This window comes from Cuculus canorus, chromosome 1 (assembly GCF_017976375.1).
Source record: "Cuculus canorus isolate bCucCan1 chromosome 1, bCucCan1.pri, whole genome shotgun sequence".
Classification (NCBI taxonomy): Eukaryota; Metazoa; Chordata; class Aves; order Cuculiformes; family Cuculidae; genus Cuculus; species Cuculus canorus.
Window position 1 is genome coordinate 16,990,605 of NC_071401.1, and position 27,148 is coordinate 17,017,752.

A 27,148-nucleotide genomic window follows, 5' to 3' on the forward strand; every position below is an offset into this window, starting at 1 on the left:
TCAAAGAGGGGTAATGCTACAGATGACTTACCCTCAGCCATATTCCTGCCTTCACTCAGCTGCAGTCCCAAACTCCAGAGAAGCACCTTGATATTTTCCAATGAGAAATGTGTTGTGGAGAGTAGTATTGTTCCCTCCCCGCTCTAGTATTACATGTCATGGTAAACTTTCCCAGGCATAAGTCCTTGAAGCTGCTTTAACACTCATCCGTGCTGTGGCTTCTCCATATCTTCCACGGGTTCTTCTGTATCTCCTCATATTTCCTTTGCCTGACTGTCCTGCTGATGGTTTATGTATTTTGAGAATTTTTGAGTTCTGCCTCTGAACTACTGAATAATGGAGTGAATATGTGAACGGAGACCTCCTTAAGATCTCTGTGCCTTCTATGAGGGAGTGACTACATCAGTGGACAAGAGAAGATCCATGGATGTCATCTATCTGAATTTCTCTAAGGCCTTTGATGCAGTCCCCCACAATATTCTTCTCTCTAAATTGGAGAAACATGGATTTGATAGCTGGACTATTTGGTGGACAAGAAACTGGTTGGATGGTTGCACCCAGAGGGTAATTGTCAGTGGCTCAACATCCAGATGGAGATCAGTGACAAGTGGTGTCCCTCAGAGGTCTGTTATGGAACCGGACTTGTTTATTTTCTTCATCAATGACATAGACTATGGGATCGAGTGCACCCTCGGTAAGTTTGCAGATGACACCAAGCTGGGTGGTGAGGTTGACACTCCTGAGGGAAAGGACGCCATCCAGAGGGACCTTGACAAGCTGGAGAAGAGGGCTTGTGAAAATCTCATGAGGTTCAGCGAGGTGAAATACAAGGTCGTGCACCTGCGTCGGAGCAACCCTCAGTATTGATACTGTCTGGGGAATGAAGAGACTGAGAGCAGCCCTGTAGAGAATGACCTGGGGCTCCGGGTGGATGGGAACCTGGACATGAGCTGGCAATGTGCACTTGCAGCACAGGCGGCCAGCTGTACCCTGGGCTGCAACAAAAGCAGCATTGCCAGCAGGTCAAGGAATGTGATTCTGCCCCTCTTCTCTGCTCTGGTGAGATCACATCTGGAGTACTGCTGACAACTGTGGAACCTTCAGCACAAGAAAGACATGGACCTGTTGGAGCAGGTACAGAGGAGGGCCACAAAAATGACCAAAGGCCTGGAACACTGTTCTTATGAAGAGAGGTTGGGAAAGTTGAGTTTGTTCAGCTTGGAGAAGACTCCAAGGAGACCTTCTTGTGGTCTTTCAATACTTAAACAGGGCTTATAAGAAAGATAGGGGAAAGCGTTTTAGCAGGGCCTGTAGCAATAGGACGATGAGTATTGGTTTCAAAATAAAAGAGGAGAATATTAGACTAGATATTAGGAAGACTTTTTTTTAACTTGTGGTGTGAAACATTGGCACAAGTTTCCCAAAGAGGTGGTGGATGCCCCACCCCTGGAAAAATTCAAGGTCAGGTTGGACAGGGCTCTGAGCAACCTTGTTGAGTATGTCCCTACTCACTGCAGAGGGTTTGGGCCAGATGACCTTCATGGTCCTTTCCAGTCCGAACTGTTCTATATTTCTGTGATAAGTAACTTATCTGCACTGGGAGTTGAAAAGTAAGCTGTGAGGAAGGAAAAAACAGAAACAAGAATAAGACTTTCAAGTGGAGGGATGAATTTCCAAGGATCTTTATTGGCATTTGGTTTTAATTCACTGTTAAGAATACTGTGTGAAATATGAACTATATTCAGACAGTGTATATTGTGCACATATACATCTACAGCTCTCAGTGGGTTTGCACAATTACATTAAAATTCACCTTGTAACATTAATGGTAAAACCTCCTGCAATCACATGGCAAGTTCTTGTGATAGTGGTTTCTAGAGCATACGCTTCACTATCCTAGAAATCCAGCAAGTGATTTGTCCACAATCATCTGAGAAGTCTGCTGCAGGGCTACAAAAATTACATTTGCTGCTTTTAGCCCCCATCTTCCTCATTCCATCATCCGAACATTAGTTTTAGGAGCAAAATAAAAAGAAAAGAGTCTAACACACTGATCTTAATTAGTATGGGAAGAAATCTCATGAGTAAACCTAGACCTGTCTAAACAGAATTATGCCGGGAAAATATAAATATATTTAATGGCTTTCTAACAGCAGAGGTTATCACATTCAAGGATGAGAATTGGCCTCTTCCTGTGGAAATTAGGAGGAAAAGAGATACTGCTGACTTCAAAGAGAATTAAGAATTATCCTGGGATTACTAAAGTCATCAGTGATCAGAACTTTGCTTCTCTGCCACTCTTTCCCACAGATTTACTATTTTACTTTTTAAAACAAATTCAAAGAATGTTGTTTATTTTAGAAGACTGAAGGCTGAAGAAAGAATCCCAGAACTGTGTGCAGAAGGGCAGATTGAAATCTTCTTGTTTAAAAGGTCTTCATCTGGAAACTTTGGGGTTTGGGTATGAATATTTTCTTAAAATTGTCTTTTCTCAGGCTAACAAAAACACATACTCAAAAGATTATTTCTTAGTGGATAAGAATGAAATAAAAAACTGGGTACCCCCAAATTAATATATATATATATTTGTACATATTTGTAGACATTGAAAGGGAAAATGTATGAATAGTGGTCAATTGAAGAGTTGTCTTGTTGTTTTTCTCAAGCATTTACAAATGTTTAATTTATATATAGCAGAAATAAAAGTTTTCTGTCTTTCCTGCTCACTGTCCAACCAGGTAAATGGATTATGGGAAGTTTCTCAGGAGCAATAATGGCAGGTATTCCTTCAGCTGCCAGATTTCTTATGTTGCTAAGAGCAAGTTGCTTCACAGATTTTATTTTCTGCTCATGTGTCTTCTTTTACATCCTTTTTGTCTCTATGCTGATAAGAACAGTATTTCGGAAAGGATTAGCAGAGTTTCCAGGCCCAGGTTAAAGGTCAGAGAGTCCAGCAGCTCCTCTGAATCAGTGATGTTATCTATGTGGGAGTAGGGTGCATAGAATTTGACTTTAGTCATCCATGACGTAGGTTTCTCCACCTGAGCTGATCAGTGCAGCCCCTGTTAGAGTTGATGGCAAGAACTTTTAGGGCACAGTTCATCCATCTGCATGCAGATACCTGGTATCTCATTAAATATAACTGTCTACTATTATTTCAGATCTTAGTATCTGCTTTCTGGCCTCCAGCTGTCATTGCAAAAGGATCTAGTCCTATGTCATTTATCAGCTCTATCTGGACAATTTAGATAGAATAATAGAATCATAGAATTATAAATTTATAGAAACATTTAGATTGGAACAGATCTTTAAGATTATAAAGTCCAACTGTAAATCTAACACTGCCAGGTTCACGAAGGGCATCGCAAATGGTATTAACCACCTGTGTTTCAGCAGCTGAGTTGTACCACAAGTACCTCGGGTTTGGGTGGCACTGTGTGCACCAGGCTTCCATTGCTTGAATGGAGATTTTACCAGTAGTGAAGTCCAGGGATGACTGTGCAGGCCAACGTACGCACCCATTTTAGGCTCAGCTGAGTCATTAGGCTTCTTGGATTTTCGAACTGAAATCCATTAGCTGTAATGAGAACTGAGACAGCTAGCACGCACAGCAGTATCCACCTGTAGGAACCTAAGAAACACTCCTGAGAAGTGCCTGTTTCCCTTCTCTGACTGTTAGAGGACCCGTCTGAGTGGCTGTCTCAGACTGCACCCTACAGGGCTGTATTTAGCCAAATGATTCTCCTTTTGCACATCTTTGGGGGTATTCATCTTCATTTGAAGGCCAGCCTTGACTACTCATAGGCTTTTCCAAGGAATACTCATTGATGCAAGAGCATCAAGCCTTTCTGATTCCTGAATGAATATGCTGAGAGTGAGCACAGAGCCAAAGGTGAAAGCTCTCCTAAGCCCTGTTTGACAGCTCAAGTGTCATATAAGCCTTTTGACATATGTCTTTCAAGGGCAAACTTGTCTGTCTTGGAATTTCAACTCCTATCACAAAACAAGCAAAACCTCCTGTCACAAAAACAGATGTCACAGAGCAGAATCTCATTATTAAAGAACCTGAATGAATTTCCATTCTATTTTCACTTTTCAGATGGTTTTACTCCAAACAACCCTTACTTTGAGAGTACACCTTTAATATTTGCTACAGTTAATTAGTTGTGAAAAATAGTATCTTAATTAGCTTTGTGGAGTCTTACTTGCCTCATTTCATAAATATATTTTCAATAACCAAAGAAGATTTCGTGGGTGGATGTTCACTGTTGTTCATCATCTGAATGATAAAAATCTGCTCTGGTTACTCTAATGAGAAGAGTTCAATCTGAACTTGAGAAAGGTCTCTGTGTTTTCAAAGAGCACCTTCTGGTGGTAATATTGATTAAATTACCATGTCTGCAGTTCTCTTCAGCCTTGTAGAAGAGGGAACAACAATTCCCAGAAGTTTGTTAGAAGCCAGATTTGTACAGGGGTAAAAAAACTTGGACAAAGAAGCGGCCAACAACAAAATTATTTGACCTTGATGAAGTGCGATTTGTGAAAAGTGTTTGCAGATCAAATGCTGATCCTTTGCAGAAAGGCATTTTTGCTCGTTGTGATGCTTACTTTGAAGAGATATACCTTTGAGACCACTTGGAGATTGGGAAGGAAAAGTGTAATGTATTTTAGGCTTTTCACTGCTTAGGTGATGTATTTTTCATTCCCTCACCCCCATTATTGCAGGAAAGAAAATTCATATCTTATTAGTATTACTAACCTAAAGGAACTGCAGAATGTTATTCTCTGCATCTCAGTTTTCCAATATCTTGACATTCCATTTTCATCCTGCTTTGGGATGAGAAGTATAACATGTTTTAGATACACTATATGTGTGTCTCGATAAAGAAAAACAAAATGTTCTTCCAGTTTAGATCTGGAATTGAGAAGATCACATATTTTGACATTTTGAGAAGAATCACATTTTGGCATTTGAAAGAAAATATTGATTCATACCAAACGGTTTCATTTCAAAACTGTCATTTCAGTTTGAAAATAACATTAAAATGGCATTTGCAGCTGAAATGTCAATTTAAAAGAAAAGGTTCAGCTTAAATTGACATGCAGGAACAAAACATTTTGATTCAAAATTTCGCCTTACGAGAAAGTAAAAGATTTTTTTGTCATTGCCAAAAACATTTTCCTCTGGATTGCACTGATTTTCATGAAAATAGAGTTTCCTACAATAATAAACTCTAATCCAATCCCAAGTGCAGCTGGACATGTTTGTGTTGCCATGCAGACATAGCTAAAAAATTCTTTGGGTTCACCTTTGTGACAGATGCTGATGAACAGTTGACATTACCATTACCATCACTTCCCTCCCCAATGGATCCCTGCCAAAAAGACACAAGTACAGCTCTGAGATGATGTCAAATCTCACAACAGATGATGGCCAGGATTCGGCTAACCGCTCAGGTTCACCTCCTGCAAGAGCTAAGAGGCTTTATCAGTTTTACTGGGTTTGGCTGGAAGGGAATTAAAAGGAGCGTGTGAGCTCCTCTACTTGGTTGGTTTCAAGGTGTCCATCCCAGTCTTACTAGTTCTTTGCTGTGCTCTTCTCAGATTTCATCCTCTTCAATACTTATTTCAGCCTCTTTCATGCTCCCCAGCTCTTTAAATGTCGCTTTTGTCAGTGTCCTCTTTGTGCCCTTCAGGACAGATCTGAGTTTCCGGGACAACATATCTGGCCAGTTGTGACTGTAAAGCAGAGAAGAGAGGAGGAGTTAGCTGCCCTGCTTGCTAAAGAATAGCCTTTCATTTTGCATAATTTTATGTCAGACAAAGCAGAAACATTAGATGTTCTCAAAGCCATCAAGAAGATTCAGGCAAGGAGGGATGTTGCTAGAGAACTGCAGGGATGTGCTGGTCCCAATAGGCCATACAACTGCTGATGCTGTTGCGTGGATTAATGGGATACACACAGCTTGTATCCAAATATATCCACTTTACAAGTCTAAATTATATTTACCTAAGAGCAACTTGAGGGCTTCAGTTACTCGTGAAAAAACATTCCTAGCTGTGAATCACAAGCCTCATAAAACCCATAACTGCTAATAACCAAGATTCCCTGTTAGTCAGCTGCGTTTCTCTGGATTTAAGGTCGTTCATTGCCACTAATGAGAAATTTGAAGGTCCTGCTGCTCTGACGATGCTATGATCTGAACAAGCAGGGATGGGCAGAGCACCAGAAAGCCCTGACATCCATCTCAGACCCAGGTGTGGTTTCACTGCCTTAGCCTAGCACCGTTCCTGAAAGAATAAACTCTGCTGAGTGCCAGGACTTAAGAGTTGGGCTAACTGAGAGACTACATCTAGATCCAGGCTAGCAAACCGATGTTGCAGTGCTGGAGGACCATTTGCTGTGATATTTAAGTGTTCATGATGTTCAGGTTCTACCATCTGTTAATGGGCACCGATTATTTGTAACACAATGGGAGTTTCAGAGACAAAATAAACATTAAAGACTTGTAGAAGGCCAGAAGCTGAAAGAATGGCAAAACTTTCCGTAGATCTCAACTCTGCAGCAGTCCTGTACTACAGAAAGCATTGTATGAAGTCATATTTACTGTGTATAGTAGAAGAGTGTCATTCCATCTGTTTTAAACTAGAAAGAACAAAATTATAACCCCTACTAATAACATCATTGTGATCATATAGACATGAAAAGAAATAGCTGAGAAATTTTTGTGTATATACATATAAATTGTATGAAATTGTTTTAAATTGCACACACCATTATTGTGTACAATGAACAAGCAGTTACTTTAGAATAGGAATACACGTAAAATTGACTACGTAAAGCAGGGATCCTGTAGAAATAGGACAATGGGTAACCATTTTAGACTAAAAGGGGTAATTCAAACTAGATGTAGGGAAGAATTTTTTTACGATGAGGGTGATGAAACACTGGCACAGGCTGCCCAGAGACGTGGTAGATACCCCATCTCTGAAAACATTCAAAGTCAGGTTGAATGGTGTTCCAAGCAACTTCATTTAGTCCCTGCTCATTGCAGGAGAGTTGGAGACCTCTAAAGGTCCCTTCCAACTCAAAATGTTCTATGATTCTATCCTAAGAGTGTAAAAGATGAGGTCTTCAAAGGAGAGGAATGAGTATTACTTGGCCCAAGGCCTGTTCACACCAGTGACAAATTATTAATATAGAATTGTTAAGCAGCCTAATGAAACTGCCCTTAATGACAGCACAGGGTGAGCTGTCTTTAAAATACTGTTAGATATCTAAAAAGAATATAAACATGTTTTGAGAAGAGCAATATCAAGTAATAGCACTCGCATCAGAATCGGATATGCAAGGCTGACTTCACTGACACCCTGTACACTACAACTCTATTGCTTTTTATCATTCGAGGGAATTGTATTTTATTGTTTGACCTAAGATTCTGCAGACCATGTTTGATGCTGTTTACCTGTGCCTGAGGACTGTCTATCAAAAATGGACACAACAAGAAAAGAACCAAGACTCCATACATCACGTTCCCTTCACTCTCACACTCACTGGGGAGACAAAGGGCAGTCAAGAATAACCAAGGGGGAAAAAAAAAAAACAAACAGAAAAGAGATCTAAGGGCAAATTGATGAATCTTAAGAAATGTATCAACTCAATGCAATTTAGGATTAAGTGAAGGATCAACCCGGAAAATCTGTTCATTGACATTTATGAGAAAGAGCTGATGCCTTTGTCAGAGATTATTCCAAATGTTTTGCAGCCACTAAGGAAACAAGGAAAATAGATGGGTTTTGTGGTTTTTTTTAGACTTTTCTGGTGTTGGAAGAAGATTTGCCTTTCAGTGTGTTGCTGGGAGATATCCCTGTATAAAAGAGAGAAGAAGTAGCAGATGCAGAGTGGAAGAAAGGAGGAAGAGAAGAAAGACATGATGGGGAAAAGCATCAACAGAAATGAATGTTTGGTTTCTGCAGTTCTGGTTCCAATCTTTGGAGAGATCACACGGGCAAAATCATCTGAGACTATCCCTGCAGTAGGGCTGAAGGAGTAAGCTGGTTTTGAATGGGTTTCACCTTTGAGGACAAAGAAAAACTTTATCAAAAACCCTGTGCAGAATGAGCTTTCAGATCTTAACTGCTGGTCAGCCACATCTTGCTAGTCTATGGCTTCGCCAGCAAGATCCAATTATTTGGGTGTTAACTGTATTTCCTGAACAAGAAAGAGCCTGGAGAGATCTCCTGTCACTAAGCTGACAGGTCAAGAGGTTGGAATAGAGGGAGAGGCAAAGTATTGAGGTAAAAAAAAAGAAGGGGGAGAAAATAACTCAAAAATTGAGCATCAGTTCTTTTAGATGATCCCAGACTGGTCCTTTGCCCATGCATTTGTACAGACTATACTGCGTGCTTATGTATCTGCAGTTCAGCAATGAGCAGTACAGGTGACGCAAATATTTATAGACCATGGATAAATATAGCAGTTACCAATCACATTGGGGTGAAATCTTGCCCCTTTCAATTCCACAATGAAGTCTGACTGAATTGCATGGGGTCTAAGTCTCTAAACAGAGATCAGTCTAGGGGTAACAGCAAGTCATTAATCTTTCAGTGGGACAAGTCTCTACTGGGCCTTGAAAGAAAGAGAAATCCCTTTCTTTATATCAGAAGCACTGTAAGATGCTAGGAGTGGGATTCACCTACCTGAGGATACTGTCTAGCAGTATTTGAGATGCCATGGTTTAGCCTATATCCTACGCAGTCTTCAGCTGCTGTTTCATCTGCCAGCCTTGCATAAGTGTCTCTGACAGCCATGGTGCTTGGGGCTGAATCACACCTGCATTAGACTGGACGTTAGGAAGAATTTCTTCACTATGAAAGTGGTGAAACACTGGCACAAGTTGCCCAGGGAAGTTGTGGATGCTCCATCCCTGGAGGTGTTCAGGGCCAGGTTGGGTGGGGCCTTGGGCAGCCTGCTTTAATGGGATGTCCTTGCCCATGGCAGGGGGTTGGATCTAGATGATCTTTAAGGTCCCTTCCAACCCTAACTGTTCTATGATTCTATGATTCTATGATTCTATGATTCTATGAGTGTGTTAGTCTGTGTCAAGGTCACATATCCTACTTCAGGACAAACTATAAGAATCCCTAGTGGTATAGCCAAGACGATTACCTTCAGGTAACTGGAGATGTCCTTTGGTGTTCCTCATGCTTTGCTGCACTTTTTTATCAAGATCCAGACAGAACTATCACTTCTTTATGACAACAGGTGTTCACCAAGGACAAGAGTCACAGTCATTCTTTCAAGGTTGAAGGATTCCCTTCCTGAGCACAAGGACTAAACCCTTGGTCTTCCTCTGGACTCAAGTCCAGATGAATACTCTGAACTGTATAAATACTTTGAGATGGGGATCCCCATATTACTGCAGCAAGGATCCTGTTAATAGATCCAGGTTAATGGAACTGTGAACTGTGTGAACACACTATAGATCATTACATCTGGGATCCTTATATAGCATTCCTTTATTGCTATCAAGGAAAAAAGGGTTATTGAAGGCATATTCCCTTTCACTGTAAGTGTCTAAGATAGTTTCATAGAATCATTGAGTCACAGAAAGGTTTGAGTTGTAAGGGATCTTCAAGATCATCTAGTACCAACCTTCCACTAGACCAGGTTGCTTAAAGCCTCATCTAACCTGACCACTTCCAGGTCAGGTTCAGGCTCATCTAACCTGTACACTTCCAGGGATGGGGTATCAACATCTCTGGGCAATCTGTTCCAGTGCCTCACTGCCTTCATAGTAAAGAATTTTTTCCTTACCTCTATTCTAAATCTGTCCTCTTTCAGCTTAAAACTGTTACCTCTTCTTGTCCTACCAACAAATGCCCTTGTAAATATCCCTCTCTGGTTTTTAGTGTAGTCTCCCCTTTAGGCACTGGAAGGCTGTTATAAAGTCTTCCAGGAGTCTTCTCTTTTCCAGACTGAACAATCCTAACTGTTTCAGCCTGTCTTCATAAAAGAAGTGCTCCAGCCCTCTGATCATCTTCACAGTCCTCCTCTGGATCTGCTCCTACAAGTCCATGTCCCTCTTATGCTGGGTGTCCCAGAGTTGAACACAGTACTTCAGGTGAGGTCTCATGAGAGCGTAGTAGAGGGGAAGAATCATTTCCTTTGACCTCCTACTCACACTTCTTTGGATGCAGCCCAGGATACCTTTGGCTTTCTGGGCCACAAGTACACACTTCTGGGTCATGTCCAGCTTTCTATCAACCAACCAATACCCCCAAGTCCTTCTACTCAGGGCTGTTCTCAGTCCATTCTTCACCCAGCATGCAATTGTACTTGGGATTGCCCTGGCCCAAGGGTAGGACCTTCCACTTGGCCTTGTTGAACTTCACAAGGTTCACACTGGCCCCCCTTTCAAGCCTGGCAAGATCCCTCTGGATGTCATCCCTTCCCTCCAGCATGTCAACTGCATCACATAGCTTAGTGTCATTGACATACTTACTGAGAGTGCCCTCAATCTCGCAGTCCATGTCACTGACAAAGATATTAAACAACACCGGTCCCAATATCAACTCTTGCAGAATGCCACTTGCCACAGGTCTCTTGACACTGAGATTTTGACCACAACTCTTTGGGTGCAACCATCTAACCAATTCCGTATCCACTGAGTGATTCATCCACCATGTCCATGTCTCTCCAATTTAGAGACAAGGATGTTGGGTGGGACAGTGTTGAATGCTTGGCACAAGTTCAGGTAAGTGATATCAGGTACTCTTCCCCAATCCACAAATGCTGTAGTCTTGTAGGACACCAAATTTGTCAGGCATAGTTTTGCCCTTAACGAAGCCATGTTAGCTGTTACCAGTCACCTCCTTATTTTACATGTGCTTCAGCATAGTTGCCAGGAGGATCTTCTCCATGATCCTGTCAGCCACAGATGTGAGAGCAACTGGCCTATAGTCCCAGGGTCTTCCCTTTTTTCCTTTTCAGAAATGGCAGTCATGTTTCCCTTTTTCGAGTCATTGGGAACTTTATCAGACTGCCACAACTTCTCAGATATGGTGGATAGTAGCTTAGCAACTTCATCCACTGGTTCCCTCAGGACATACAGATGCTTCACAGTCAGGCCAGATTAATCAGATCAATAAAGTCAGATTACCTGGAAACATCACTAAGCCACCAAGCAGGCATGTGAGAATAAGTGACTGTTGAGGACATAATTACCTCCATTGAAAGCGTCATGCACACAAGGATTGAACTAGGATTTCTTTTGTTGAAAATTTCCAGGTATAAGCACCTGGCTCATTTTTATTTTTATTTCCCATGAATTGAGCCAAGTGGGCTAACGAGGATATTCTGTTCTTTATAACGTACTGCTAATTAACCCTGCTTCAGTGCAGAAGTCTATATCTGTGGGTGATACATCCGCAAAATGTTTTTGTATCAGTATATGTGCAGTTTTCATCAAGGAGGGTTAACCCAAGGGAAAGATCCTCTTTGTCTCTGGCCTTGGAATAGCTTGTGCTCATAGGTGTAGATCAGCAGGGTGGTCTCCTCTGCCTTTAGACTTATATTTAACATTACGTATTCACATATGGTAGTGCTTATGCAGGTCTCTGCACATTATGCCCCATATTTAATTTTTTTTTTTTTTTAAATGAAGAATTTATGACCAGGTCCCAGAATGTGTAGAGCCTCAGACAAAAATTTAAAAAACTCTTAAAGGAGATAAAGCAGCCTAGCAACACCCCTTGAATCTTTAAAAGCTGTGACTGGGGAAGTGTAACACAGCCAAAAGTGCTCTGTTGGGTTTTATCCTTTTGAGAAAATTACATAGAGCTTTAGTCGTCAGAATAATCTATCGGCTTGATATGATGCATCTTAGGGGTTTGTAACCAGCCTATATCTAGGCATTCTGGGAATTTGTCCATCTCTGCCTTTTTCTAAGAAAGTGGAAATTAAATAAAAGTTAGTTCAGAAGCACTGAGTAGTAGCATTACTGCTGATTTCAGAGATGTTATTAAAAAAAAAAAACAATCGCAGAGCATTTTTGCAGGAAGTTGGATCCACACACGTGTATGCTTGTATGTGCATGCTTATATGTCAGCCTTGCTCCAGTAGTACCTGTTTGATCAGGCACCTCAGTTCATGCTATTATACTCCATGCAACTTCTGAATTCCAACCAAATCCTCCAAAATTCCCATTTATTTCTCTTACTAGTAGGTACCTTAGTTATGAATAAAAGAACTGCATCCTGTTTCCTGTTCTGAGATATGAAATTACACTAGGGAGGAGATGAACATCACAGTAAAGCAACAATAGTCAATTTGGATTCCTTCAGGCTTGAACTCCAGCTTTATCTCTGTGTTTACCATGGACTGGGCTCTTCCTGGCACAGTGCACATCGACATCCAGTGGATTGATAATACACTGCAGGTAAGCACAGTAATACTGTATGTCTTTCAGGAATGAATGTGATAGCAGGTCACGATTTGCTAGGAAATCACCCAACAAGGGTACTATGATCTTTAGACAGCTTTGCTGCTGCTCTGAGCACCTTTTGAATGAGACACTTCAAAAGAACAATACACATTTTTGACAAAGATAAAAAAAAAAGGCATGAAACTAAAACCAGCAAAATGCAGACAAATAACACATAAGCAGACACTAAATAGCAGAGCTACTTTGGGACTGTCCTACAGCTACTACCTCAGATCTAGGCCCTTTTGCCAAGGAGTTTTTCAGCTTTCCTCCTTTTGAACTCTGCAATTTCTTCCGGGGGTAACCCATGAGGTCTACACCTGCAGTGAACATGTAGGCCATTAGAGAAAGAACCAGTTCAGTTTCATCTGCAACAAAGAACAGACTGTTACAGAGAGCGAGTGAAAAGTAAGTGTCTTCTGGTGTGAAAAATAAAAACAAATATTTGACCTGGTTCTGATTTCATTTATTCCCCTCTTGTATTGGTTCAGCTCAACTTATTGCAAAGAGTGAGGTTAGGTCATTTAATTTTAAGCGTCCAAAAGTTAGGTGCCTGCTCTGGGACAGGCACCTTTTGTAATCTCTGTTGCCAGACACTTCCAGAATCCTGGATCTATTAGACAAGATGAATCTTGGGAGAATTATTTGATTATTCCTCCAATTCTCCCTTCCTCATCAAAGGGAAGAACAGAACAAAACAGTTGTAAAGATCTTGTCTTTGGTTAGTTCAGTTCCTATTTCAGTCCATTTTGGTCTTCCACAGGTGTTGCTTTCAGAAACTCTTAGCTTTTAAAGCTATGGGCACATTTCCAAATGGAAATCCTTTTTAACTCCCTAGAGACAGCCAGTTTTCCCTGAAAGCTTAACACAAATTTAACAGCCTTTCCCAAGGGAGATTGGAATAAAGTTTCAGCTCTTTTGCCAATTCTGTCCTACAAATGGCAACATTTAACCAAGCTGTCTTTCCATCCCTTGCCTAAATCCTCAGCTGGGGGAATGTCTTGCCTTTTTACGGAAACATTGATCCCTGTTTAAAAACCCACCCATGAGTACTATATCTTTTAGGGCTGGGTCCCAAGAACAGGAAAGCCAGGAGAATCGCATCCTGATGGGCTGAATAAGAAACGGTTTCTTCTGGGAATCTACAAGGTGAGATTTATCTCCCTGAAATTTAGCTATCTGTGACAGAGAGGTCTCCATTTGCGCTAAATATCTTGGGCTCTCTTCTGAGCCAGTGGACCACAGAGGGAGCTTATCTCAATGTAAGTTTCCTCTGTGGGGCAGAAGAGTTGCAACTAGAAGTATCTATCTCTCAGCATTGAGTCCAAAAGATGTGTAAGATGACCAGCCCAGACGGAGGTGTCTATGCTAGAGGCAGACAACTTCTAATGAGAATAAATCCTACCAGCTGGTGGGAGAAGAGGAATAACTTTGTCTCCAGACCATTTATGCAAGCAGTAGCAAAATTTGGCCACAAGTAGGTGAGTGTGAGAGCACTTGTTCTTTGATTCCACCCAGCAGGACTTCATCCACAGGGTGGGTGGAGGAGGTTGCTGCCAGTTTCTGCATGATAGTGCGGCAGGTTGGATCCACAGAAGGTGAAGATGTGACCAAAGGATTGGGGGATCAAGCAGAGTATCAGATTACCTGATCAGATTATCTCCATCTCCAAACACAGTTCACATGATTATCAAATAACCATTTGATAATGACTTGACCTTCATCCATGGCACAATAACAAGAAAAAGTATCCAGTGAATACAGCACTGATGTCTGAGCAATTGGAGAGGGCTGATTCTGCAATCTTCATCTCAACTATTCATTAAACCTCTCTTTCTAAAGTAAGATGTTATTTTTTCAAGGTGTTCTCTTTCCACTACCTTGTTTCCAACACCAGCAAAAGAAAATCTCTAAGGTACTGCACCTTAGCTCTCCAGACTGTTAAAGTTATTGCCTTCTCTTTTCTGAATGTGATGTGCTATAGTATGTTCTAAGACCGAAAACACAAGCCCCTGGCCTGAACCTTAGGCAGCCAGACAACTTCTAGTTTCCAGTTAAAGGAGGAAAGGCTCAGGCCCATAAATGGAGCATCTTTATCACTTGGTCACTCTGTACCTTTGGTGAGAACAACTGCAACTCAAATTGCCTTCAGATCTGAGTCACACAGATGCAGACAGGCTCTTCTCTGCTCTTCTTTCTCTTTATCTTATCCCCACTTCGCATAAATCTGTATGCTGGAGCAATGAGTGCCCTATTGCAAGGTGCATACATCCTGAGCAGTTCATTACACAGAACCATAGAATCATTGAATCGCTTGGTTGAAAAAGACCTTTGAGATCATGAAGTTTCAGCTGCATCCCTGTAAGTTATTGGGGCTTGATGGGATTCATTCAAAGGGTACTTAAAGAGGTGGCTGGTGGGGGAATTTACTGCTTCCTCACAAGTGAAGGAGAAGAAGCAGGTCCTGATTTCTTCTCTCTGGTGACCAGTGATAGGAACTGAGGGAATGGCAGGAAGATGTGCCATAGGAGGTTTGGGATGGATATTAAGAAAAAGTTCTTCACCCAGAGGGTGGTGGAGCACTGGAACAGGCTCCGCAGGGAAGTAGTCATGGTGGCCAGCCTGTCAATATTCAAGAAGCATTGGACAATGCACTCAGACTTATGGTGTAAATTCTGGGGTTGTCCTGTGCAGGGATAGGAGTGGGACTCAATGATCCTTGTGGGTCCCTTTCAACTCAGGTCATTCTGTGATTCTGTGAAGTCCATCTGTACCTGTCCCCTACCAAACCATATCCCTGAGCACCTCATCTACATTTCTTCATCTACACTTCTTTTAAATACCTCCAGGGATAGTGACTCAACCATCTCATTGGGCAGCCTGTGGTTTATTTTATTTTAACCCGTGTTCCATAATACACCAGTTTTTTTGTACTTCAAATGGCTGGTAGCATTGCAGAAATGTCTGGCTGGGAAGCAGAGGAGATTAAAAGCATCTCTGAGATCATTTCTCCTCAGGAGACTTCACTTTTCTCCCTCAACACTGTCATTCAGAAAAGAGCTTTTGCGCTTATATGTAATAAGCAAGCTTGCCAAGATGCCATAAGGGAGAGCAGCGTACCCTGGTCAGGCAGACATCTCACCTGGCCAGCCAGTGTGTACAACACCATAAAAATATTCCTAGACTCAATAAGGCTCCCGTTCAGAAAGCTCAGATCACTTGTCACTGGACTTTGCTCTGCTTCTCTCTTCAAGGGAAGTGTGGGCAGATCCAGGCAGAAACACCCTCAAATGAACTGCAGCCAGGACCTATCCTAGACAGCCTCTCCTGCAGTTGAGGTGTTAAGAGCTGCTCTTTCTCTCTGTTCCTTTGCAAAAACACACTTCCAGAGGATCTCCACCTCCCAGCCTGTCTCTGGGTGAGACAGGAGAAAGTACTGGGCACATCCAAACACAACTGGACACACTTCAGTCATGCTTGAGGCCATACCTATAAGCCAGAATATGATCCATAAAGCTAGACAAGTCCTGAGCACAGTTTCAGAATTATCATTCCTAAATTCATAGAAACACCCGTGGAAGAAAGCGTAATGTGTTGAATCATATATTACAGCCAAACAATGTAAGTACCTGACTTTTCTTCCTTTTTGAATGTTGCATTTAGGGTTTCTTACTATTGACAGTAATTGTCTAATCTAATACTACAGCAAATTCTCAGAAACCTCAGCTTGCTTAAAAAAGGTCTTGTTTAGATATATCAGCTGGAGCAACCACATTTCAACTCAGTAAGCCTTGTTCAGAGGGAGATGAGTCACTGGCTTTCATTCCCTTTCAGAGAAAAATTCTTTCTCACCTGCATCATACCACAGCCATGAACAGACTATTCCTTTTTCTTCATTTTGCCATTGTGTTGGTGGTTCAGAAATAATTTGAAAATAAAGCATTGATTGTGAAGCACAAAGCATCTGTCCTGACATTGGGTGATTAAGCCTATAAGCCAGAGGACATGTTGATTTCTCCAAATAGCTCTTGTTATATGTTATATAAAGTTTATTTAGGAAATGTTTTGATGCTGTTGTATAATTCCAGCTATGTAAGGACAGCAAAAGTTTCTCACTGCTGTTTGCTTCACAAGCTCTTTTTTTTTTTTTCCTGATTTAAAAGTGCATTGGGTGAAAAACTTCAAATAGGAGTCTGAATGGGAATACTTTTGCTTATCTCTCCAGAGAGACACATCATCAGCAACAGAAACACTAGAGTCTCTCTACTGATCATCTCCCATCCTGCCAGAGTGCCTCAACATAGAAAACGCAACGAGGGTTTTGCATTAGGTAGAGAAGCAACTATGTTGTGCTAACAGGTGTCTTTTTCCTGGCTTATAAAAAGATGTGAGTCATATGGTGTTGGCAGATGGATTCTCTGATCATCCTTCACTGCTTCTCACCCATCCCATCTGCAAACAAGGATCTCTGTGCTTTTTTCGGAGTTGATCTTCACGTATGTGAGGATGGGGAAGCCCAAAAACTTTCTCCCACCTCTTCCTACATCTTCAGTTTTTAATGTTTTCTCAAGTCAGGTTCTACTTATCATTGTGAATCACAGAATCAGAATAATTTAGGTTGGAAAAGACCTTTAAGATCATGAAGCCTAACACTGCCAAGTTCACCACTAAACCATGTCACTAAGCACCACATCTACACCACAGATGCTCCTAAAAGCTATGCTAAAGCACATGGAGGGCAGGGAGGTGATTGATGGCAGCCAGCATGGCTTTACCAGGTCCAAGTCCTGTCTGACCAACTTGGTGGCTTTCTATGATAGGGTAACTGCAGCAATGGACACAGGTAAACTGATGGATGTGATCTATCCAGACTTCTATAAAGCCTTTGACACAGTCCCCCACAACATCCTTCTCTCTAAATTGGAGAGATAGGGATTTGATGGGTGGACGGTATGGCAGATAAGAAACTGGTTGGATGGTCGTATTCAGAGAGTAGTGGTCAATGGCTAAAAGTCCAGATGGAAATCCATGACAAGTAGTGTCCCTCAGGGGTCCGGTACTGTTTAATATCTTCATCAATGATATTGACAGCAAGATTGAGTACACCCTCAGCAAGTTTGCAGATGACACTAAGCTGAGTGGTTTAGTTGCCACATCGGAAGGACAGGATGTCATCCAGAGGGACCTGGACAGGCTGGAGAAGTGGGCCTCTGAGAACCTCGTGAGGTTCAACAAGGCCAAGTGTAAGGTCCTGCACCTGGGTCGGGGCAATCCCCATTTACAGTACACGATGGGGGATGACGTGCTTGAGAGCAGCCCTGCAGAGAAGGACTTGGAGGTGCTGGTTGTTGAGAACCTTGACATGAGCCGGCAATGCGCACTCACAGCCCAGAAGGCCAACCGTATCCTGGGCTGTATCAAAAGAAGGGTGGCCAGGAGGTTGAGGGAAGTGATTCTGCCCCTCTATTCTTCTCTTGTGAGACCTCATCTGGAACACTGTGTCCAGTTCTGGAATCCTCAACATAAGAAGAGTACGGAGCTGTTGGAATGGGTCCAGAGGAGGGCTACAAAGATGATCAGAGGGCTGGAGCTCCTTCCCTACAAGGACAGGCTGAGAGAGTTGGGCTTGTTCAGCCTGGAGAACTGAAGGCTCTGAGGAGACCTTGTAGTGACCTTCCAGTACCTGAAGGGGGCCTACAGGAAAGCTGGGGAGGGACTGTTTACAAAGGTTTGTAGTGACAGGATGAGGAGCAATGGCTATAAACTGGAGAGGGGCAGATTTATACTAGAAATAAGGAGTAATTTCTCCACCATAAGAGTGGTGAGGCACTGGCACAGGTTGCCCAGGGAGGTTGTGAATGCCTCCACCCTGGAAGTGTTCAAGGCCGGGTTGGATGGAGCCTTGAGCAGTCTAGTGGGATTTGGTCATGTCCCTGGCAAGGCAGTTGGAACTAGATGATTTTTAACGTCCCTTTCTACCCAAACCATTCTATGAATCTATAATTCTCTAAACTAAAGAGCCTCAGTTCCCTCAGCCAGTCCTTATAAGACTTGTGCTCTAAACTATTTATCAGCTTCATTGTGATTCTTTGGACATGCTTCAGCAGCTCAATGTCCTTCTTGCAGCGTGGGGCCCAGAACTGAACGTAGCATTGAATGTGTGGCCTCATCAGTGCGGAGTACATGGGGACAATCTCTTCCCTAGTCCTGCTGGCCGCACTATTTCTGATGCAAGCCTGATATTGGCCTTCTTGGCTACCTGGACACACTGCTGGTTCATATTCAGCTGGCTAGTGTTGGACTAGATGCTTTATTGGCCCTTCTGGACTTCAGACCTACTGCATGATTTCATACTAGAGAACAGATCTAAGTTTAATGATAAAAGTAAAAAACTCTCTTATGTTCTTTCCCTGGGTGCTGGGCTAATGATTAAAAACCTCCGAGAGGACCCACAATCTGTATATTTCTTTGCTGAATTGTGCTGGTTTTTTTTTTTCCTTTTTAGTTGACTTTCTATAGTTAAATTAAAATAGTGTTAGAAAGGGAAAGTTTCTAGATAAAGCTTCCTCCTGGGACAGAGGGCTCCCGCTGCTTGAAAGCACTGTATTCTGTACCAGAGCAAAGGATTTCTGAAATGGGATGGTAAAAGATGGAAAGTAAGTAGACCAAGTATGTCACTCATATCCCTGGAACTGCAAATGAATGTGATGCTGTCTCCCGGGGTTTTTTTTTAATGAATTTCATTAGCTTTTGATTTTTTTCCTAGTGCTAGATATTTTTTCAGTGCTTTGTCAAATGCATCTGTGATTTAGTCCATGTCAGGCTTGTATCTGCTAGATTTGCATAACGTCACATCTTTTCTGCTCTTTTGGACAAGAGGAGTGTTCCACCACTGCTGCTAATTTGCTGCCTGTCCCAGAGCATCGCAGAATGCCAACTTCCAATATCTCATATTTAGAAACTAACAACTTTGTGCTTTTTCCATGACTGCTCTTCAGCCCCCAAACTAGTCTATTGGTGCACCCTCAGATAAACGTCACAGACTTCCTTTAAACCTATTGACAGTAAAATCTTTAAAAAAATTCCATCCCACAGGTAGGCTGCTGCTTGACTGCTTAGCATGCTTAGTTTTGCTATCTCATCATCTTGTTACACCTTTTCTATGTCCATCTTAATTTGCTGCTATTTCATGTCTCAGAATTTTGTGGAGAGGATTTTTCTTTGCCTTTTGTGGCTATTGCACAATGGAACTCCAATCTGTAAGATCCTGAGATAGTGCAATACAGATCTTAACGAGATGCAAGGAAGAAGGAGAAATACTCATAGGCAGACATCTGCCAGGGAATGTGTAGAAATTTGTCTTGGGAAGGACTAAGGAGCCTATTCAACTGCCTGCCCTGATCCAGGTGATATGAAATTAACGTGAATCTCCATGTAAAGCAGGTAAAACAGAGATTTGACCAGAAAGAAGAAGGTTATTTTTCAAAACCAAAAATTCTCTGGGGCAGGAACCAGCCTTGCAGTCTGGACTTCAAACTTGCACTTTTCCTGCGTCTTGGGACTACTACCAAACCTCCACCTTATCTCATAAAAAGAGCATGGGAGGGAGGGGCTTTTGCCTTGATTTTTTAGTAAGCTTTTCAATTCTGAAAACAGATATACAGCATAGACTGAGCATCTTGACATAATTCTAATCTTAAGAATAGCTATTTAGTCCATTTGAATTTAGGCATGGCAAGAAGCATGTAAGGTCTTTTAATTGAGCTCTCTTTCTTATTAATTAAAACACTTCGTATCCTATGTGAGCCATGTCACTGACAACACTTGGGTTTTAAGTATAAAGTACATTTACCTGAACATCTTTAAATGACAGTGAATGTATGAAAGCCTAATGCAGAGAATGGAAATCAATGAGAATATTCCAACTAATGCCTCCAATAAATCTATAATTGCAATTAAACAGAGATTGATGCACTTTATTTAAGTTCAAAATTATGTAGGTGCAACAATTGTTCCTTTGTTTGGTGGTGGTTTGTGGTTTATTACTAGATAGAGGTATTGTCTCAGCAATACGAGAAGAGGTTTTTATCACAGTATTTTATTGGACCATTAATATTAACCTGATCACATAATAATACGTCCTTCTGTATTTGTAATTTTGCTGAAGTGTGGTTTCTAACCTGCATATAAACTCACCTTGTGAGGTCAAGGACTATTCTCCCGGCCCAGGGTGTCAAGACTACTGCAAGCACATCAGGATAATGAAGCTTTCTTTATACGTCCCTAGACATCTATGAACAGTTCTATGAGCTACTTGATCATAGATCTGCTCATGACTGCTTACCAGGGCTGGAAAATGGCCTTTTCACATCAAGAAATCCTTCTGCTGAGGATTGTGCTTACAGCTTTGATTGGCTCATGGGGTTTACGTCAAGGGAAATAATGGGAAGTTAGCACATTTTTTTTTTTATGTTACCTGCTGTCTTTTCCACAAACCACTGCACTGAAGGCCTGAAATACTCCTTATGTCAAGGTCTATGACTTGTCATGGCAGTAAGAAGTGTGGAAGCTGAAGTTTACTTCATTGAAGCAAATCCCCTTTCCTTGTTTGTGGTCTAAAGTCAAAAGTTCAGACAGCAAGCCAAACTATGGGCTGAAATTCTCCATCACATCTCTCAGATGAGATTGCTAGCTTCAGTAAGCCACAAGGAATTAAGTGATGAGGAATGTGTGGAAATGAAGCGCTGAAGAATGTGTTGTTTGCTCTTATGAACAGGAGAAAATCTCACCAGATATGAGGGACAAGGTTGTGCAAGACCTCACGGAAACATCTTCCTAAATAGAAGATGAGTTGCTTCAGGACAGAGTGAAAAGATAAACAGAAGAGGACTTAGTTCAGTACAAAAAAAAACCCAAAAAAAACTATAGATGAGATTCCTACAGACTTACATCAAGGAGTGTCTTGAAAACACTTTATCGACCAACATAGGGATACAACAGAGAAACAACTTTCAGCCTCTCACAACTGGCATAAAATTGAACCATCAAGACAAGGCTGGAAAAATAAAGTACCATGTCTGACAAGAGCAGACTGTGCATGGAACAGTTCTTTAAATACTTGCTTTGCTTAAACGTCCAGTTACCTATTTATATTATTTAACTTCTACAGGGTATAGCTTTCATTTTGATTCTCCACTAGGACAGATTCAGTTTCATATGACTTTGCTTTTTCCTCTAATTACTTTCACATCCATTCAACTACTGTTTGATGATCTATGGGGACAGAAAAACCGCAAAAGAAGAGTGAAGATCAGGCCACTGGGGCAAGACCAGAAGATTACCTTCCTCTCTGTAGTGCTACTGGTGGATTCTTCCGAGGTTACGCAAGGATGTTCAAGATCCTCTGATCCAGGGAATGTGGGAACATTTGTTTTGCCTCCTCTTACTGTTCCCCAAGACATGATGTATTTTCTGTCATTTATAATCCATATTGAGAGACAGCTTGGGCCTGCATAATTCTGACTTGGGCACACATTACCAGAGAAGAGGCTGCTTGAGGACTATTGAAAGAACCTCAACAGTCAACAGAGGTCTAACAGATGACTTTTAGATGGTAAAACCAGGATGAGAAGAATCTACTCTCAACGTGGAAGTCTTGATGTTTCTTTGGTTGCATGGTAAGACAACCCACTTTGCTAATCTGGCAAAGCTCCTCCAAGTTTCATATTTCCCATAAATAATGCATCATTGATATCAACTTTCATCACTCAATAGCAAATTTCCATCAAGCGTTAACAATTAAATGCCTTAGAATAAGACGTCTCATGGGAAGTCAGAGTCAAAATAAAATCAGAGTTTGTTTGCTGTCAGACATCTGTCTGAACTAGTCACTGCAGGACTTCTCTACAGGCAACAAAACAGGCATCTTGCAAGGGTAGTTCCTCTTCTAATACAGATGTCTAAGCAGGTGAGTCAAATCAGACCCTTGAAGATGTATTTCTTTTTATTGACTATGCAGGGAGTCAGCATTGACTAGCTTTAATGTGGGTGACCACACTGTTCTTGTCAAACAAATCCCACTCCTGCTTTTTATGTCCTGAACACAACATCCTTTCCAGACATACAGCATGTGACAGCTGAACAGGGAGTACTCCATTTGCAAAGTCAGGTATCGCAAAGCTACAAAATGGCTTCATGAATTTCAAGTGCTCAATCTTTGCACACTGCCAACTGTATGGAGGTGACATCAAGTCTTCAATTAACATAATGGTGCCATATTTTCACAACATAATGTCTCCTTATTGTTTCATTCAAGTGAACAGGGAAGGAATATGTTTATATGGTGAATGAAGCTGGTGTTTTCTGCAGGAATTTGATGGAAGGAGAGAAAAATCTGAGTGTCACCTATACAATAATTACACCAGAGTTATTAAAATGTCCCTACCTGTGTGTCTACCACATACAGAGTAGCAAGGAGATTCAGGAAGGAACTCCTTGGTGATCCATTACCAAGCAGCTATAGAAATAAAGCAGCCAGTTTCCATGCCACTTCTTGGAAATTCTGATTAAGGAGGGTAGTTGAAGAGACCACATCATTTCTGGGTCTTAGCACTATGCCTGAAAAAGTAAGTCACCTAAGGAAAATGATGCAGACTTTGCAAACAGGTAGCATGAAAAGAAAGCTATTCACCCTGTGAACTCCAACAAGCACCTTTTAATGCATGTACTGAACTGTGATAAAGTCACACTTACCCTGACTTTGTATCAGGAGGTTTAGGTAGGGGCTTCAGAAAGCCTTTTTTCCCAACTAGCCAATATGTGTCTTCTACTCCTTTACCCTAAAATGAAACAAAAAATCCAGATAAAGACCAGCTTTATAATCACTCTCTGCTCAATATGTAAATTCCTCACTGGGTTTCAGAGGGCTTCATATATATCTAGAGACAAAGTACGGCTGGAAATCTTGGGCTCTCCTTCACAATGATTCAAGGATGATTTGAATTTCACTACCCTAAAAGAAAAGGTCTTGTTCAAACTATTATCTGCAAATGACCCTCACTGAGCTGGGTCAATCAAATTTAACAGAAATGAGAAATTACAGAATTTCTGATTATCACATTTGACAGCACTAACAAAATTAAGTGAGAGATTTTACAACTGTTACTTGGCTGAGTATCAGAATAATAATGCCCGCTTCCATCCCTGATGATTTAGCTTTTAAGGTGAGATTCATCTGATGATATGTAGGCAGAAATTTCAGAGTTGATACCCTTGACTGGAGAAGTGGAGTAAAACAGACACTTCTAGAGTGACATCCATCTTCACATAAACTGGACCCTGAAAATAAGTCAGGTTAATAATTTTCTAAAGTGCCAATTTGTCTCCACTAACTGTATAAAGGTTTCTTTCCAGTGACTAGATCTAGAATAATTAGCTCATATCTTCACTTGAGGACACTTGAGCATGGGTGAGATTATTCCACTTGTCATGAAAGGGACCTAAGGTTGTATTCAGATCTTTTACTGCAGATGTTTAAGGGAAACAAAGCTTCTACAGTTTCTGCTCCCATTTACTATGTGAGGGGAGAAGTGATATTTTGAATTATTCAGTGTTATCTTTTTTGGACATTATGAAAAGTAGCAGCTTCTGGTAAGGGTGGACAAAATGGGATTCTAAATAAATATTTAGATCCAGCACATACAGTTGATCTTGCTTGATCCTATGGTCCTTCAATAATCACCTCATGTACTGAAATGACTGACGGGGAAAATATGGGAAGGATTCACAGAATAACAGAATCACTAGGTTGGAAAAGACCTCCTGGATAATCGAGTCCAACCATTCCTAACAACCACTAAACCATGCCCCTGCACACCTCATCCACCCGTCTTTTAAATACCAACAGGGATGGTGACTCCACCATCTCCCTGGGCAGCCTCTGCCAGTGCCAAATGATCCTTTCTGTGAAAAATTTTTTTCTGATGTCCAGCCTGAACCTCCTCTGATGGAGCTTGAGGCCACTGCCCCTTGTCCTGTCCCCTGTCACTTGGGAGAAAAGGCCACCTCCCTCCTCTCTACAACCTCCTTTCAGGTAGTTGTAGAGAGCAATAAGGTCTCCCCTCGGCCTCCTCTTCTCCAGGTTAAACAACTCCATCTCTCTCAGCCGCCCCTTATAAGACTTGTTCTCCAGCCCCCTCACCAGCTTCATTGCTCTTCTCTGGACGCGATCCAGAGCCTCAACATCTTTCTTGTGGTGAGGAGCCCAGAACTGAACACAGTACTCAAGGTGCGGTCTCACCAGTGCTGAGTACAGGGGGAGAATAACCTCCCTGGACCTGCTGGTCACACCGTTTCTGATACAGGTCAAGATGCCATTGGATTCAGCAAGAAGAATAGTGTATGAAGGCCAAACAAGAGCTTGATATGAAAATCCTTTAAGAAAGAAGATTCCTCTGAAGCATTTTGCACAACCCTGGCCTTCTTACCTTCAGTTCTGTTTTTCCTCTAGGTATAATTTCATAGCCTTCATTTAGACTCCGAAGTATATCCACTGTACTTTGACTGACATGGATTCTGTAAGCTGGGAAAGGAAAGCAAAACAGATGGGTCACTATACTGCACACACACTGAAAATTCCCCACTGTTTCATACCTGTAAGGAAAAATGCCACAAGACATTCGGGCAGGTGGCTCGTGTATCTGTGTGGTGTTCCTCTGTGTGGAGTATGATACTGACAGATGGATCCTTCCAGGAAAGGCTGTAAGGAGCACAGGATGAGAAGATATCTACACTCAGAGCTTCCTAGAGAAGGATACCAAATAATAAGCATGGAAATCCAGCTCTTAATAAAGCTGGTAAGTGATTTTTCAGCAACATTACGAGCTGGAATCAACAATGTCGTCTCTAATATCTATTGAAAGTTATGATGAAAAGCAGAGAGATGGAGTTTGCAATGGTACATGAAAAAAATGTGGCTGTACATCTAGATCCATCTGGAATTTTCATTAATTGATTCCATCCAGGCCTGCCATTAACAGTCTATGAACAAAAAGGGCAAAGGCAGAGAACTTTATTAAATTCCCATCTCTCCCAGCTAGTTTTACAGTCATTGCTGGAACTCATTGAAATTTATTGTTGTTTTGTTGGTGTGAACAAGCCAAGAAATGTTTCTAAAACATTTTGCCCTACAACAGTTTTCTTTGTTTTGTTAAGCTATTGTTTCAAATCTGTCAATCACTTTCCCTTCCCCCTTGAAGAAGGAGGGATGAACCAATTACATTTTTTTTTCAGAATAATCAGAAAAAAACATCAGACCAAATCTGCAAAGGAAGATCACACAGCTTTGCACTACATTTCCTGAGACACTAACCTATAAGCTTCCTATTACAGTATATCGCTATATATTTCCGTTAATGTATAATGAGCCTCTTGTATCTGCAGTGCTCCCAGTATCAGTGGATCTTTGCATTTCCAAGTCTCTAAGCCTTGAGAATCCATTAGAAATATGCTGTCGAAGTATTTCCTTATTTCCATACCTCTTAAAATAAGCCAGCCATAATCACAAGAAAGGCAATTTTCCTCAATTAATGATTAGCCTAATTGTTAGTTTTAATTTGTCTAATCAAAATCACCAGAGCTAGAAATGTGAGGATTGTTTGAAAGAGTGAAGTTCCAATGTAGTGTATATACTGCAACATATTTCTAGCCTGGCAAGACCTGAAGATTTTTATATTAATTATCATAAACTTTGTATATCTTGTAAACTAGCCATAATGCGTAATTTCTTAGAGTTAATGAAAATGTCAAAAGGGAGACAAAAGATCAGATTAAAATGTATGAGTCCTTGACTTTGGAAATAAATCTGTACTGGGGGACTGGAAGCAAAAGCAAATTTGAAATGCATCAGCGTTCTGCCACTACTATCCCTAGCTGTCCAATGTGTCATCCACAGTTCATCCATTGCAGTTTACAGATCCATGTCTTACCCAAGGACACCAAAAAAAGCAGATCTATGTACAGCTGTGACTGAAATACAGGTAAATGTTCCTTCTTCACCACTTTTTTCTTTTTTTTTTTTTTTTTTACATCTATGGAAGGCTCCATCCATGGAATAGCAAGAACCAGCTAAGAGATTGTACTGTCTTATCTGCTGTAGTTACTGGTTCTGTACATGTAGACTTCCCTTTTACAACTGGAAGAAGCCTCAGAAAAATAAAGGCAAGAACTTGAGGGAAAAGTCACAAGAACATCAGCCCACCAAGAAAGACATTAAGAAAACTGGAAGAGGAAGAGAACCTTAAGGATTTTGTTAGGACCTACTGGCACTTGTTCATGGACTTAACAAGTTAATAACTCTGTGAACAAGGGCTGGCAGGCTGTAACAAAATTGCTGATAAATTGAGCCACCACAAAGTATGCCCTTCATTTTGTAGGACATACATAGTTGCTTGTGGTCTGCTTTTCTCTCTCACTGTAGCATAATGGAGCGGTGCCCAGATGTGCTTCAATTCTTGCCTTATCCTTGCTATGACAGCTAAGTACTATTTTACTGTGCAAGAACAGCTCTGAATTCAGGGTTCTCAGCACTGACTTTAAGCAGATTCAACTCACGTAGCAGAAATCTAGGGCAAGATTCATGTTCATTTTGGTTGATTGGATCCAAA

At 41.3% G+C, this 27,148-nt stretch overlaps 1 protein-coding gene across 5 annotated transcripts in view; it reads right to left on the bottom strand.

The window, feature by feature from the left end:
• Positions 1–1,687: 1,687 nt before the first annotated feature.
• The window catches only part of GUCY2F (guanylate cyclase 2F, retinal), a 53,641-nt gene continuing 28,180 nt past the window's right edge, over positions 1,688–27,148 (bottom strand). For 4 of the 5 annotated variants that reach the window (XM_054056875.1, XM_054056878.1, XM_054056877.1 and 1 more), the window contains 3 exons: positions 24,971–25,065; positions 23,238–23,323; positions 1,688–5,739 (listed from right to left, as the gene is read on the bottom strand). In XM_054056875.1, the coding sequence (XP_053912850.1) occupies positions 5,601–5,739; positions 23,238–23,323; positions 24,971–25,065 (320 nt within the window). In that variant the 3' untranslated portion in view covers positions 1,688–5,600. Of the gene's footprint in view, positions 5,740–12,713; positions 12,806–23,237; positions 23,324–24,970; positions 25,066–27,148 lie in introns of all 5 variants that reach the window. The other variant, XM_054056876.1, reaches the window with a different exon arrangement.